Source organism: Sabethes cyaneus, chromosome 1 (genome assembly GCF_943734655.1).
Source record: "Sabethes cyaneus chromosome 1, idSabCyanKW18_F2, whole genome shotgun sequence".
Lineage (NCBI taxonomy): Eukaryota > Metazoa > Arthropoda > Insecta > Diptera > Culicidae > Sabethes > Sabethes cyaneus.
The window spans coordinates 74,313,368-74,327,124 of record NC_071353.1 but is presented as its reverse complement, the minus strand read 5'-3'; the positions used below and the strand labels follow the sequence as shown (position 1 = coordinate 74,327,124).

Here is a 13,757-nt window from a genome sequence, read left to right as displayed (position 1 = left end):
TATGTCAAATTAGTTGGGAAACTATAGTGATGATGTCGCTGAAGGCGCATAAAATTTTACACTAAACTCACAACAGCTAGCTTCTGGCGCTAGCATAACGCTTTTAGTCCATAGATACTAGCGCCAGAGGAGCCAAAGGTTGTCAGTGTGCAAATCAAAAGAATCATTTAGTTTGGAAACTATAGTGGTGGTGACGCTAGCATATTAGGTGATTTTAATTTGAAATTTTATCCAAGAATTCCCGAAAAATTTGTTCCTGAATGGATGTCTGTTCTCTGTGGTAGCACCCTCCTGTTATGCATGTCGCGGAGTAGCTTGCATTTGCAGGGTTTTATGCTGTAGGGTTTTTACATTTGAATGGTTTTATACTGAAAACTCGAAAAGCAACACTCACGCGCCGCAGTGTAGCCATGTTGCGAAACATGATTTTTTGAAAAATGAGTGGTTTTTGGTTGGACGATGGAATTAACGCGAGTGTCTCGTCTGTTTGTCTGTGCTTGTCCTGTTATATATATGTTGAACAATTGAGGTAAATAGGAAACTCTGTTCTTTTCCATGTAGGTATTATTTTCTTATGTGTATATTTTTGTTCTGCTACACGTCTGCTCTACACAACTTACCTCTCTTCAGCACCTTAAATAGATTGTATTAGTTGAAACTGTCGAGCCAATTTCCTGTCCTACAATCCAGACGTGTAGAATTTGCGCATATTCGAAATATCATAACGTTTGTTTTCGTCAAACCAAAACAAAAAGTTCATAGGGTGCGCGCCTTGAATAGAGTTATCAAATATTCAGATTAAAAATGATTTCACCTAATCTGAACGCGGTGTTTTTCATTTTAGCGGGGGTTGAGTGTATATATATTGATTCTACTGTTATAACCATTGATAATTATTGAATTATCACAAATCTTCTCATTCAGCCACGTCACAGACAAACAGACATAACTCTTGGAAGAAAAATCAACAAAAATTATCGTACCTCACATTTATCCTGAACACTAGCACCATCTAATAATGTAATGTATATACTGGACACTATCACTTATTGTTCTTACAAAATAAAATAAGCATTTACCTTATTCGCCAACCGGTTTCGGGTAGATGTTACCCATCATCGGGGCTAGGTCCAACTGATTTTGATAAGAGAGTAGTTACAACTTAAGCTTTGTTAGATGAAAGAGCGGCGATACTATCGGAGCATCGTCTTCATTCATCAAACATTGCTCAGCTGTGGTGATATGCAGCGACTCCCAAGTGTTCAAATGCGATGACTTCCTCACTGGTTTTATTAGTTTAGCACTGTTTCAGTTTATTTTATGCTGGTGATTGGCAGCATGCATCGCGACACTAGATTCGTTCACTCGTTCGTTCTCAGTTGCATTCTTATGCTCTTTCACACGTTGTTTAAATTTGCGGCGGGTTTGTCCGATGTAAATTGCCGGGCAATCATTACAATCGATTTGATAGATTGCCGACTTATCTTCGGCTGGAATCCTGTCTTTTACATTGCAGAGCATATCACGCAGTGTGTTGTTGCTTTTAAAGACAACGTGATATCCGTGTTTCCTAAGGCATTTCATTATCGGGTTTGTGGCTTTAGGATAGAAAGCTTAAGTTGTAACTCTCTTATCAAAATCAGTTGGACCTAGCCCCGATGATGGGTAACATCTACCCGAAACCGGTTGGCGAATAAGGTAAATGCTTATTTTATTTTGTAAGAACAATAAGTGATAGTGTCCAGTATATACATTACATTATTAGTTCAATAGTTCTTACGTTGCACGAAGATACGAAAGTGATAGCACCATCTATGACCGACATTCCCAAATATCAAATAGCAACATGGGTGTCCTTCGAAGTAGCAAGTATTTTTTATGGGGAATTCCCCTTCTTTCATCAAAAAGCGCCACTTTGACCAAAGCGGAGACATTCCCAACTAAGCCCAAATTTGAAATGACGGTTTAATCGGTACGAAGAATGGAAAACGAGTGTTATGTCTGTTTGTCAGTGGCCACGTCTCACTTACGCAAACAATATTATCAATTGCAAGGAAAATTGTACCATCCTCATAATCGCTCATAAAAGTGCTATTTTGCATTAAATCGTTTCGGTATCTTCGGCGCACTTTTTCGTTATCTTCCCAGCAATAAGTGCGCCGAAGAGACCGAAACGATTTAAGCTAAAATTGCACTTTTATGAGCGATTGCGCACTTATTGAGTGGACAATTTTCCTTGCAATAGACAATATCTATTTTAGAAACAGCAATGATCTCCTTAAGTTCACCAAGCTTACAGAAATTTCGCGCACAAATACTTTGGCTATTGACACAGCATAACGATAACTTTCCAGGAATAAGTGCCGATTTCATTACCGTAGCTGGTGTACACCATCTCGCAGAGGTGTGATTACTTTAGGCGTTTTTGACAAGCTATCGCCCGCTTAGAGGCGCCGCATAAAAAAAGTGATGACAAGTAAAATCGCTGTCAAACTCCATACATTTTTAAAAAAAGCTGAAATAAAATGCAGTTTTTGATTAACACTTTCAATTGTCAGGATTTTAGGTAGCGAAATATTGGAAGAAATTTGTTTATTTACGTTAAGGTAAGTGAAAATATTCGAATTAATTAACTTTATGGCAGAAAAATGTTAATGTTTGATTTTGTACCGCATGAAACAAAAGTACATAGAGTCAGCTGTAAAGTTTCCATATCCTGGATAGGCGAATAAACGCAAAACTAATCATACCTATGCGACTCCTACACTCGACTTGCAGAACTAGCAAAATGATGATGTATTTAATTTCTCTGCAGTTCTAAGATACGAAGTTATTTTTTTCCTGGTAAAAACAACGAAAAATGGATGTTTTTGACGTCAATAATAATAAAACAGGTAAGAAACTATAGTTATAGTATATAGTAGTGGTGTATAACAATTCATAGTATTTATAGAGAACGAAATCGATGATCCGGATTTACTTGATAATAAGAGGTTATGTTTCAACAGGTGCGGAACTGGAAGATGCCCCGGAGAGTGCTAAAAATGGAAGTACAGCAGAAGTTTCGATATTTTTTGTGGACATATTAGAATATGTTGGCATAGCAGTTCGTCCCATTAAAGAAGGACACGCAGTTTTCTCGGCTAATCATATCATTTGCATTGGATTTAGAAAAAAGGATTCCTCTGGGGTAGAAATCGTTGCTTATGTTCAGCAGAGTTCCAACCCAGGTGCAGATCCCCATGAACTTAACTTAAAAATCTGGTCGAACATTAACGAGTGGATCTTGAAATGCTCATGCAAAGTAGGCACTGCTAAATGTAAACATATAATTGCATGCCTTTTGTACATGGAAAAGTAAGAATTCAAAGTGCGTTAAGACTGGACTTTTTTTTATCACCTGTGAAATGCGACATGTTCTAGTTATTGCTCAATGTTGCTTCTGTCCCACCTGAACACTTATGTGATACATTTTTAGCTACTTGGCAACATCGGGTAATAGTTTAAAACTAGTTGCATGCCACACTTGATGCCACATGTCGCAGTCTAAATGCACTTTTATTTACAATGCGCTTGTCTCACTATTAAAATGTATTTCATTGGGAATATCCTATCGTAATTTATTTTCTCCTAGGTTCAACAAGTTGGAATACCTGTCGTGTACCGATGTAAGGCAAGCATGGGGAATGTGTAAAACTAAAAAACCTGCACCATGGGGAGCAAAACGTATATCGGAGCTCTGTTGCTTCAAGCATCCAAAAAACTACAAGGTATACAGCCCTAAGGGTTGTACGAAATGGTGACGTAGGACTGTGTCATATAATACTCATTATAAATGCCGTTGCTTTCGCCACCAATAGCCGTCGATGGTAAATACTGACCGTCCGTCAGTGCGATTGTGCGATGAATGAGCAGACGGCGAACCAAGAGTACCATTTTATAGTCACTGGCACTGCCGCTGCTGCTTGTAAGCTAGTGTAGATGGTGGGGGAAACCAGATCAATTGCTGCTGCTGCTCGAATGATTATCCGACGCTGAATGAGCAAGCATTTTCCATGGAACGTTGGAACGTTAACCATTAAGAAAAGTGTAGAAAAATCTTTTCATTCTTCAATTACTATAGTTCTTATAAGAACTGTTTAAGACCACAACGGCCTACTGCTGAATTTGCTGCCCGTCAGTCGATCCGTTTCCATTTGCTGTTAGTTTGCGAAAATAACCGCCAAAATGCCATTGGGTGCCTCGAATTGTCATCGAAAATGACATTAGATGCCGCAAAGGTCCTTGGATTTGCCTCCAATAGCCGCCAAAATGCTATCGTTGTTACCTCCCGATTGCTATCGTTGTTGGCTCCGATCGCTGGTGTTTGCCGCCAAATGCCGTTGCTTTCGCCACCAATAGCCGTCGATGGTAAATACTGATCGTCCGTCAGTGCGATTGTGCGGTGAATGAGCAGACGGCGAACCAAGAGTACCATTTTATAGTCACTGGCACTGCCGCTGCTGCTTGTAAGCTAGTGTAGGTGGTGGAGGAAACCAGATCAATTGCTGCTGCTGCTGTTCGAATGATTATCCGACGCTGAATGAGCAAGCATTTTCCATGGAACGTTGGAACGTTAACCATTAAGAAAAGTGTAGAAAAATCTTTTCATTCTTCAATTACTATAGTTCTTATAAGAACTGTTTAAGACCACAACGGCCTACTGCTGAATTTGCTGCCCGTCAGTCGATCCGTTTCCATTTGCTGTTAGTTTGCGAAAATAACCGCCAAAATGCCATTGGGTGCCTCGAATTGTCATCGAAAATGACATTAGATGCCGCAAAGGTCCTTGGATTTGCCTCCAATAGCCGCCAAAATGCTATCGTTGTTACCTCCCGATTGCTATCGTTGTTGGCTCCGATCGCTGGTGTTTGCCGCCAAATGCCGTTGCTTTCGCCACCAATAGCCGTCGATGGTAAATATTGACCGTCCGTCAGTGCGATTGTGCGATGAATGAGCAGACGGCGAACCAAGAGTACCATTTTATAGTCACTGGCACTGCCGCTGCTGCTTGTAAGCTAGTGTAGGTGGTGGAGGAAACCAGATCAATTGCTGCTGCTGCTGCTCGAATGATTATCCGACGCTGAATGAGCAAGCATTTTCCATGGAACGTTGGAACGTTAACCATTTAGAAAAGTGTAGAAAAACCTTTTCATTCTTCAATTACTATAGTTCTTATAAGAACTGTTTAAGACCACAACGGCCTACTGCTGAATCTGCTGCCCGTCAGTCGATCCGTTTCCATTTGCTGTTAGTTTGCGAAAATAACCGCCAAAATGCCATTGGGTGCCTCGAATTGTCATCGAAAATGACATTAGATGCCGCAAAGGTCCTTGGATTTGCCTCCAATAGCCGCCAAAATGCTATCGTTGTTACCTCCCGATTACTATCGTTGTTGGCTCCGATCGCTGGTGTTTGCCGCCAAATGCCGTTGCTTTCGCCACCAATAGCCGTCGATGGTAAATAATGACCGCCCGTCAGTGCGATTGTGCGATGAATGAGCAGACGGCGAACCAAGAGTACCATTTTATAGTCACTGGTACTGCCGCTGCTGCTTGTAAGCTAGTGTAGGTGGTGGAGGAAACCATATCGGCTGCTGCTGCTTAAATGATTGTCCGACACTGATTGAGCAAGCTATCGAACAATTTCGCATGTCTGCGATGGGGATAATGCAAAATGTAATGTTAAGTGCATCGTGTGGGATTCACGTTGGCCATTGCCCTCTGATTCCGCTTGTCTTTGGGACCGGTGTTGCCGTCAATAGCCATCGATGTTGCCGATTGGATTGGAAAAGGGGTGTGGCTTACAAAGTGGTCTCAAGGTTATCATTTGGATCCAAATCCTTTGGTGTATCTAATTGTCGTCCGTGCCTGTGAAGCTAGGCGATAACAAGGGAAATGTATGGGAAAATTCGACCTTGAATCTTTACACACATTTTCACTATTTAGCGTATAAAAAATTATTATTAGTATGTTACTATAAAATTGCTGGACATTTTATCTATCCAACGACATATTAACTGTTATGTTTCGTTCAGTAGTATAGTAGCTATTAGCACAGAGAACAGACATCCAAGCAAGAGGTCTCGACTTGGATAAAACTTCTGTCAAATTAGCTGGGAAACTATAAAAGAGATGTCGCTGATGTTGAGAATAAGGATATTCGTGATGATATATGATAAGTTGCATACATTTTTTACGAATATTGTAAACAATTTTTTCTGCAAAGTAAAAAAAATATAGAGATAGAGGAAACAGCTAATAGTTTACGTAACAGAAGTGTAAACATTGTCGGTTGTAATTGTCTGCAGCGATTTGATTGCCCAGACTTGGTATATTTATGTTTAAACTGCTTGAAACGGCTTGCTAAAAAACCACACGATTGTAAGCACCTTACAATATAGCGTCTTTCGATAAGACGTGCTTTGATGGGGTTGCTGATATTGTTCGGGGTTTTGCGTGAGAAAAAAAGAAAAGGAAGCATTTTTGCTTTTGTCATCATACATGCGTTGACAGTTCGGTACGAGATTTTTTGTAAGTGCAAGCAGCCTACGAAATCTCTTTTATTGTTGTCAACGTCAATGCTCCGTCATTATACGATACCTTAGTAATCATAAACAGTGCATAAAGCAATCAACACTAAGTTTCAATAAAATAATCAAAGAAATCCGAATTAAGAATCAGACGAAGATAATAAAACCACGTAAAACGGTGATACAGAAATACATTGCAACAGAATTGTGATTGATATTAATCATTATGGGAAGGAAGTGCGAAATGTTTTGGTGCAACAATCGGCAAGGCGATAGTGTGGGAAAATCCTTCTTTACTTTTCCCAGAGAAACTGAGCTGTAATTATTTTGCAACGAAATAAAAATATTTGTTATATGTATATCTTACAATTTTCAGATGCAGAAAATGGGTTTTAGCTTGTGGTTCAAAAGAATTAATAAATGATTTCTATGAAAATGGAGTAAAAGCATGCTTAACTAAAAAAGTGTGCTCAGATCATTTTTCCGTAGCTTTCCAACATCCAGAATGTGTGCGCAAGAGGTTAGTGCAATGAATTACATTTTGTGGATGAGCCTTAATTAGTTTGTTTATAAAACATATATATTTTCGCTGCAGAATTTCATCATTCGCTGTTCCGGTTGTTGAAGAAACTATGCCACAGCACCGTTCAGTACGTGGTGGTGAATATGGTACGACAACGATTAACGCAGTAGTTGGAAATTGGGATAACGAATCAGGGTAAGTAAAAAATTTAACAATATAACTAAAATACCTGATGCTTTCGTTTGTAGTTCTGCGAATGTTGATGCAAATAATAACGCTGCAATTGAATATTTGACAAACGACGCAGATATATTACAATGGAAACTATTTGTTGATCGGGAGAAAAACGATGCAACAATTATCGAAGATTTAGAAAACGACGAAGATCTGTTGAAAAGCAAATCCTGGGTTGAAAACAAAGAAAATGACGCGGAAAAAATTGAATACTTGGAAAACGACGAGGATATATTGAGTTGGAAATTTTGGCTTGAAAGTGAGAATCATCACAATATGGCTTCCACCTCCACCATCGAAACGATACCAAATATTGACAATTCGTGTAGCAACTATCTCTTGGCAGAAACCATTGACCAATACCAAATCAATACGTCCGTTTGTCAAAATGACAATCACTTCGATCGTGACAATTTTTATAATATATCATTTGATGAAATGTCTCAAACTAACACAAAGGGGGGTAATTTTTCTATCGAACAACCAGCAACTTCAACATACCGATATATGCCGAAAGATTGCACATCAATGTCATCAATATGTGATAGGTCGAATGTTTGTTACAAAACTCATATAGATGAACGAAAAAGAAATTCGCGAGCATTGACTCAATTAAAGCGGAAATTATTCATCTGTCGTCGAACCAGTGCACGGCGTATGATATCTATACGAAAACTCAAAATTCAAATTCTAGGTCTCCGAAGAGAGCTTAAAGCAGTTAAAAAACTGAAATCTTTCAATGAACAACTTGGTGATCGGCTTCGTAATAATCCTGGTTTATTCGATTCGATTTGCAACGCACAAAGAAAACCTAAGTCTCGTAGGTATCATCCTGCGACATTGAAATTTGCAGCTGGTACTTATCTTAGTGGGCCACGCACGTATCGTTATATCAAAAAATCCAAGTATATTATACTGCCACATAAGAATACAATCCATCGTTACTACCGGCAAATAAGGATTGCTCCAGGCATCAACGCCTCTATCCTCGCTTTAATGAAAGATAAAGCATGTAATATTCAGACTGAGAGAGAAAAAATTGTAGTTCTATCGTGCGATGGAATGTCTATCAAATCTGAATTAACGTACTCAGCTAAAGCAGATGTTTTCTACGGGTTTCCCGATAACGGAACAAAACGTAAAATAGAAAAAAATGACGTTTCAAAATTGGCAACCGAGGCAGTGACGGTGATAGTAACAGGCCTGTATAGAAAATTCAAACAGGTAGTAAAACTACAGCTTACCTTTAAGTTGATTAGTATAGCCATACAGATATTCCGTTTCAATAATATATTTTTTAGCCTATCGGATATTTATTGGCACACAATAGTTTGGAAAGTGACGATCAATATAAGTTTATTCGCAACTGTGTTCGTAGCATACGTAAGTGTGGTTTTACGCTGCTAGTCGTCACAACTGATCAATGTGCTACAAATGTAAAAATGATGCGTGAAGCAGGAGCCACCACGCAAATGCCGTATCTGAACATAGATGGAGAGAAGATAGCAGCAATGTACGATACACCTCATCTAATAAAAAATGCTAGAAATGCACTTTATAAATACAACGCTGTTTTCAATCAGAAGATCGCATCTTTTAATCACATCCGTGAATTATACACTGCAGATGTATGTGCTGGTTTACGCTTGGTTCCCAAATTAAGGCAAAAGAATATTGATTTGCCACCTTTTTCAAAAATGAACGTCGCGTTGGCAACTAGAACTTTAAGCGAATCATGTTCAATAGGGATTCGCTTTTATGTAGAAAATAAACAACTGCCACCAGCTGCTTTACAAACAAGTTACTTTGCAGAAGTACACGATAAAATTTTCGATATCTTCAATTCCAGACACAATAAATATGGTGATTCAAAAACCAAGGTAATCATCAATTAATAGTATCAGTTTTTAGTTTAGTAAAATCATGTACAACTCTACTAATAGCCTTACAGAACGCCAATCACTGGTAACTCTAACCACTTACACTATCTTAATACGATACAAAAAGTTCTACAACGAATGTTTTATACTAAAAACGATTGTTTCGACATAAAAAAGGCAATACTGTCAAATTAATATGATACCATCGAGTTTTGAAGATTGTTTATATTTTAGGCCAAAGAAGAAGCAAAAAAACTAAAGCCTTCCCAAAGCCGACCACCTTACATTCAAGGTATTGTGAGAAATATTATTGCTTTGAACTGGCTCTGGGAAAGATTGAAAAATAGTTATGATTGCAATTATCTTTGTACAAATCGGTTGTGCCAAGATCCACTAGAAAACTTCTTCTCTGAAATACGACGTCGTTGCGGGTTCAATGATGCTCCGAACGCTTTCCAATTCGGATGCGCATTTAAGTATGCGATGGTGGCAGCTTCAGAAAGTATTGACACAGCCGAAGGTAAAGGGCAAAACTGCCAAGACAACAATGTCCCACCACTACTAAAAGACAATGAATTAAAGGGATTATTTGCTAAGTCGAGCCAAGTTGAGCACCGTTTTGCCTGAATTGAATCTTGAGGCAGAATGTAATATCCAGAAAAAGGAGATGAATGCGTTAATTTATATTCTTGGTGCAGCAGTATCAAAACTACAACATAAAAAATGCAGGAAGGGTCTTACAGTGGAGCAAGACAGTCTCCCAATTGATGAAGACTATTCGTTTAGTAGATTAAAATTACAATTCTCGACACGAAATGTGCATTTGCCCAATAGCACACTTTATGCCATTGGGCTTGTTTGCCTTTTCGCATTTAAAACCAAATTTAAACGGTTTTTATATGAAAACCGTATAGGTACAAAAAAACGCTTGAAGATGTCGGTAAAATTTGACAATTTTGATCGCGCTGGGTGCGCAACATGTTTTAATAAGCTCGTTGATATCATTTTTAATATAATGATCCAAGCTTTTCTACACGACGTTCGATTTCAAAACAAAATTGCGTTGAATAACCGAAGATCCAAAAAACGCAATCGTAAGGCACTTAAAATGAATTTGTAAACTTAAAACTGTAAAACTTTTTGCTCTCGAAATTTGCTACCATCGCTTCGTGTTAAATACATGCTTTCTTTAAACCAGATCCTTCGACGCAAATTGGATGCACAGAAAATTCACTGTATCCCAAATCGCTGCGTTTCACTCACTGTCTGAATGAAGAAAATATGAATTCCTATAACGATTACTTTCTGATTCAAAAGTTCTATGTTAAGGCTTATATCGACCGCCGGTCAACGGAATGGAATTCCATAGATGGCTGCTTACGTTTTCAATGCGCGTATTTACATGAATATGTTGATGTTACTTAATGTGAATTTGCTAGAGAATTCGCCCATCCGTTTAAACTCTCGCATTGAAAATGGAAACAATCTTCACTGATGTTCCATTCCATTGACAATCCCGGTGACTAACAATGACGGGTAATGTAAATTGGACATTAATCAAACTGGCGCCTTGCTGATGAATTCACCAATAATTATTTCGGAATAATACACTACCTTTTGTTCCAGAACTAGCGATATCATTTAAGTCACTCTCCATACATCGCGACCAGTTCTAGGATTTTTTAGCAAGTAGTAAACATTAGCAAGGAGCACTAGAACTCGATGTGTATCATTGTATTAATCCAACAGCAATCAAAATCTACTAAAAACGTATTTGGAATTCTCTCAAGTCTGGTCACTAGCTGGATGAGTCACCAATAAGCCTTGGTCTAAAACGAGTGATGTTTATTTACTTCACATACTTTGTGCTGTGCAGGATATCACAACCTCTGGAACTTGACGAAGGTATACAAGAAAACACACTCAATTTATACATTATTCGTTCAACTATTACGTTATGCACGGAACGATTCTCGGTTTCGTTGTTTTGGGAAACATCCACGTCAGTTGATGCAGGACGCAAAATGATCTAGTCTTTTTATGTGTAATGCAGAACATCTTCCACAACCTAAGAACTAGAACAATAACTAAATTATTAAAAAAATAGGCGTTTTATCACTTAGTAACATATACTTTTCGGAAATAATCCGATGTATCCAAACATGAATAATTCCGCACAATTCACTACACCGTGTTTCAATAGAATAATAAGTTTTGTTCAGTATACTAATGAGGGCCTATCAAATAAGTTTATAAACAGAATCGTGAAGAAAGTACTCGGAAGAAACAGACGGAACCGTGAAGCAACAACCCAACGAGCAAAGTAAATAAACATGATTTATGCTTCATATCCGAAAAGACTTCTGTGAACTCGCCCACCAAGATTCTCACCCGAAAGAAATGAAAGATTTCAATTTACAACTTGAAATCTTTCATTTTGTAGGGCAGTAAAACTTGGTGGGCGAGATCCGCGTTTATAATAGCAGTGTGAATTCACCCACCATGAATTAACCACCAAAACTGACAACTTTTGCACAGCGGCACACATATAAGATAGCGCCTGAAATGGCTAGCACTAGAACTAAAGTTGTGAAGGCACCCACCAAAATTAAAAATAAAATATTGCAGGTTGCAGTGAAAGGACTAAATGCACAGCAACTGCAGGGAAACAGCCAAAGATCTACAATCAGTGTTGCGTTCTAAATGAAACCATTGCAGTGCTTCGTAGTAGAGAAAATTATCAGTCGTTATTCTTCTTCAAACAATATCAATCAAATTGTTTTCTATGCTTTTCAGAATATTTTTAACAAAAATTGTGTAATAAAATCTAAAAACATCACATGTTATGCTGCAAGCCTGTTTGTTACATTAATGCAACTTTCTATTCCAAAGTTTTTCGAAAGTTTAGCATCACTGGATACGAGTGCAGCAGCTCTGACTGCTTTTGATAAACAAACATAGTGGCACCGAACTTTCAGAACGCGAATTTTTCTGCTGTTAAATTTAGGTCACTTCGCGCTATTTGTCGAACTATTTGCAGTTGTATATTTTGAAATAACCATCAAACGACCCCGAAACGTATCTATTATCTCACTTTTCTTCTGCATCTACTGTTTTGGTAATCACCAATTTGACGGCTCGCAAAGATTTGACATGAATCAATGACAGCTCGCTGCTGGGATTTTACTTGCATTTTGCCTGCAAGTTCTTTGTATTTCGCGTTTTTGATGCAATCTGCAATAAATATTCATGTTTACTGCAGTACAGACAGTGGATTACTAAATAGAATACTAACAATAAACTAAATTAAATAAACAATAAAATAAAAACAATAAAATAAATAAAATAAAATGAGGTAAGGTACAAATAGCTTATATTAATCATTTTAGGGATATTCAACCAACGTGCGCTTAATATGAAAGCAAATATATTTCGGAAAACCTAGCCATGAGAAAAGTTAAACTGAAATAGCTAGCTAGGAGCACCTAAAAGTCTAGAAAAATGAGAAAATTTTATGATTCTCGGCTCAACACGCTCTAAATATCTAAAACAGCACTCGAGGAAATATTGAAGACACCATATTCTTGATACTTAAGTCGCACATGGTGGATTATTCGTGACTGCCCACACTAAAACAAGAATCATGGTAATTGTTACCATATTAGAGGGTAAAATTGAGAGGACACACCAGTGAATTTTTGCAGAAAAGATTTCTGTTTAGCTTAAGCAGTGTTCTGGTCAAAATTACTATGCGTTACTTTCGGCGTTACCCCGATACCCGATGGTTTTTGTTTCAGAGTACCGATATCAAGGTTCGGCGAATTGGGTATAGTAGCTGAGACCTCAAGCGACTCAGAAAATACTTAGTTGCACGGCCTAAACGCCATCTATGAGCACTGAAGCAAAAGAGGAACATTTTCCATATACTAAGTACTTGAGTCACTCTATGGTGGATTACTCGTGACTCCCTACCGATATCGGAATTCGGTGAATTGGGTCTAGTAGCTGAGACCTCAAGCAACTCAGAAAACACTTAGTTGCTCGGCCTAAACGCCATTTATGAGCACTGAAGCAAAAGAGGAACATTTTCCATATACTAAGTACTTGAGTCACTCTATGGTGGATTACTCGTGACTGCCTACCGATATCAAGATTCGGTGAATTGGGTCTAGTAGCTGAGACCTCAAGCAACTCAGAAAATACTTAGTTGCTCGGCCTAAACGCCATCTATGAGCACTGAAGCAAAAGAGGAACATTTTCCACATACTAAGTACTTGAGTCACTCTATGGTGGATTACTCGTGACTGCCTACCGATATCAAGATTCGGTGAATTGGGTCTAGTAGCTGAGACCTCAAGCGACTCAGAAAATACTTAGTTGCTCGGCCTAAATGCCATCTATGAGCACTGAAGCAAAAGAGGAACATTTTCCATATACTAAGTACTTGAGTCACTCTATGGTGGATTACTCGTGACTGCCTACCGATATCAAGATTCGGTGAATTGGGCCTAGTAGCTGAGTCCTCAAGCAACTCAGAAAACACTTAGTT

The 13,757-nt window shown here is 38.4% G+C and overlaps 1 protein-coding gene across 1 annotated transcript in view; it reads left to right on the top strand.

Moving 5' to 3' along the window:
• The first annotated feature begins 2,860 nt into the window (after nt 1–2,860).
• The window catches only part of LOC128745832 (uncharacterized), a 31,488-nt gene continuing 20,591 nt past the window's right edge, over nt 2,861–13,757 (top strand). Inside the window, exons 1-3 of the mRNA XM_053842904.1 lie at nt 2,861–2,894; nt 3,009–3,357; nt 3,635–3,770. Coding sequence (XP_053698879.1) covers nt 2,861–2,894; nt 3,009–3,357; nt 3,635–3,770 — 519 coding nt within the window. The remainder of the gene's footprint in view (nt 2,895–3,008; nt 3,358–3,634; nt 3,771–13,757) is intronic.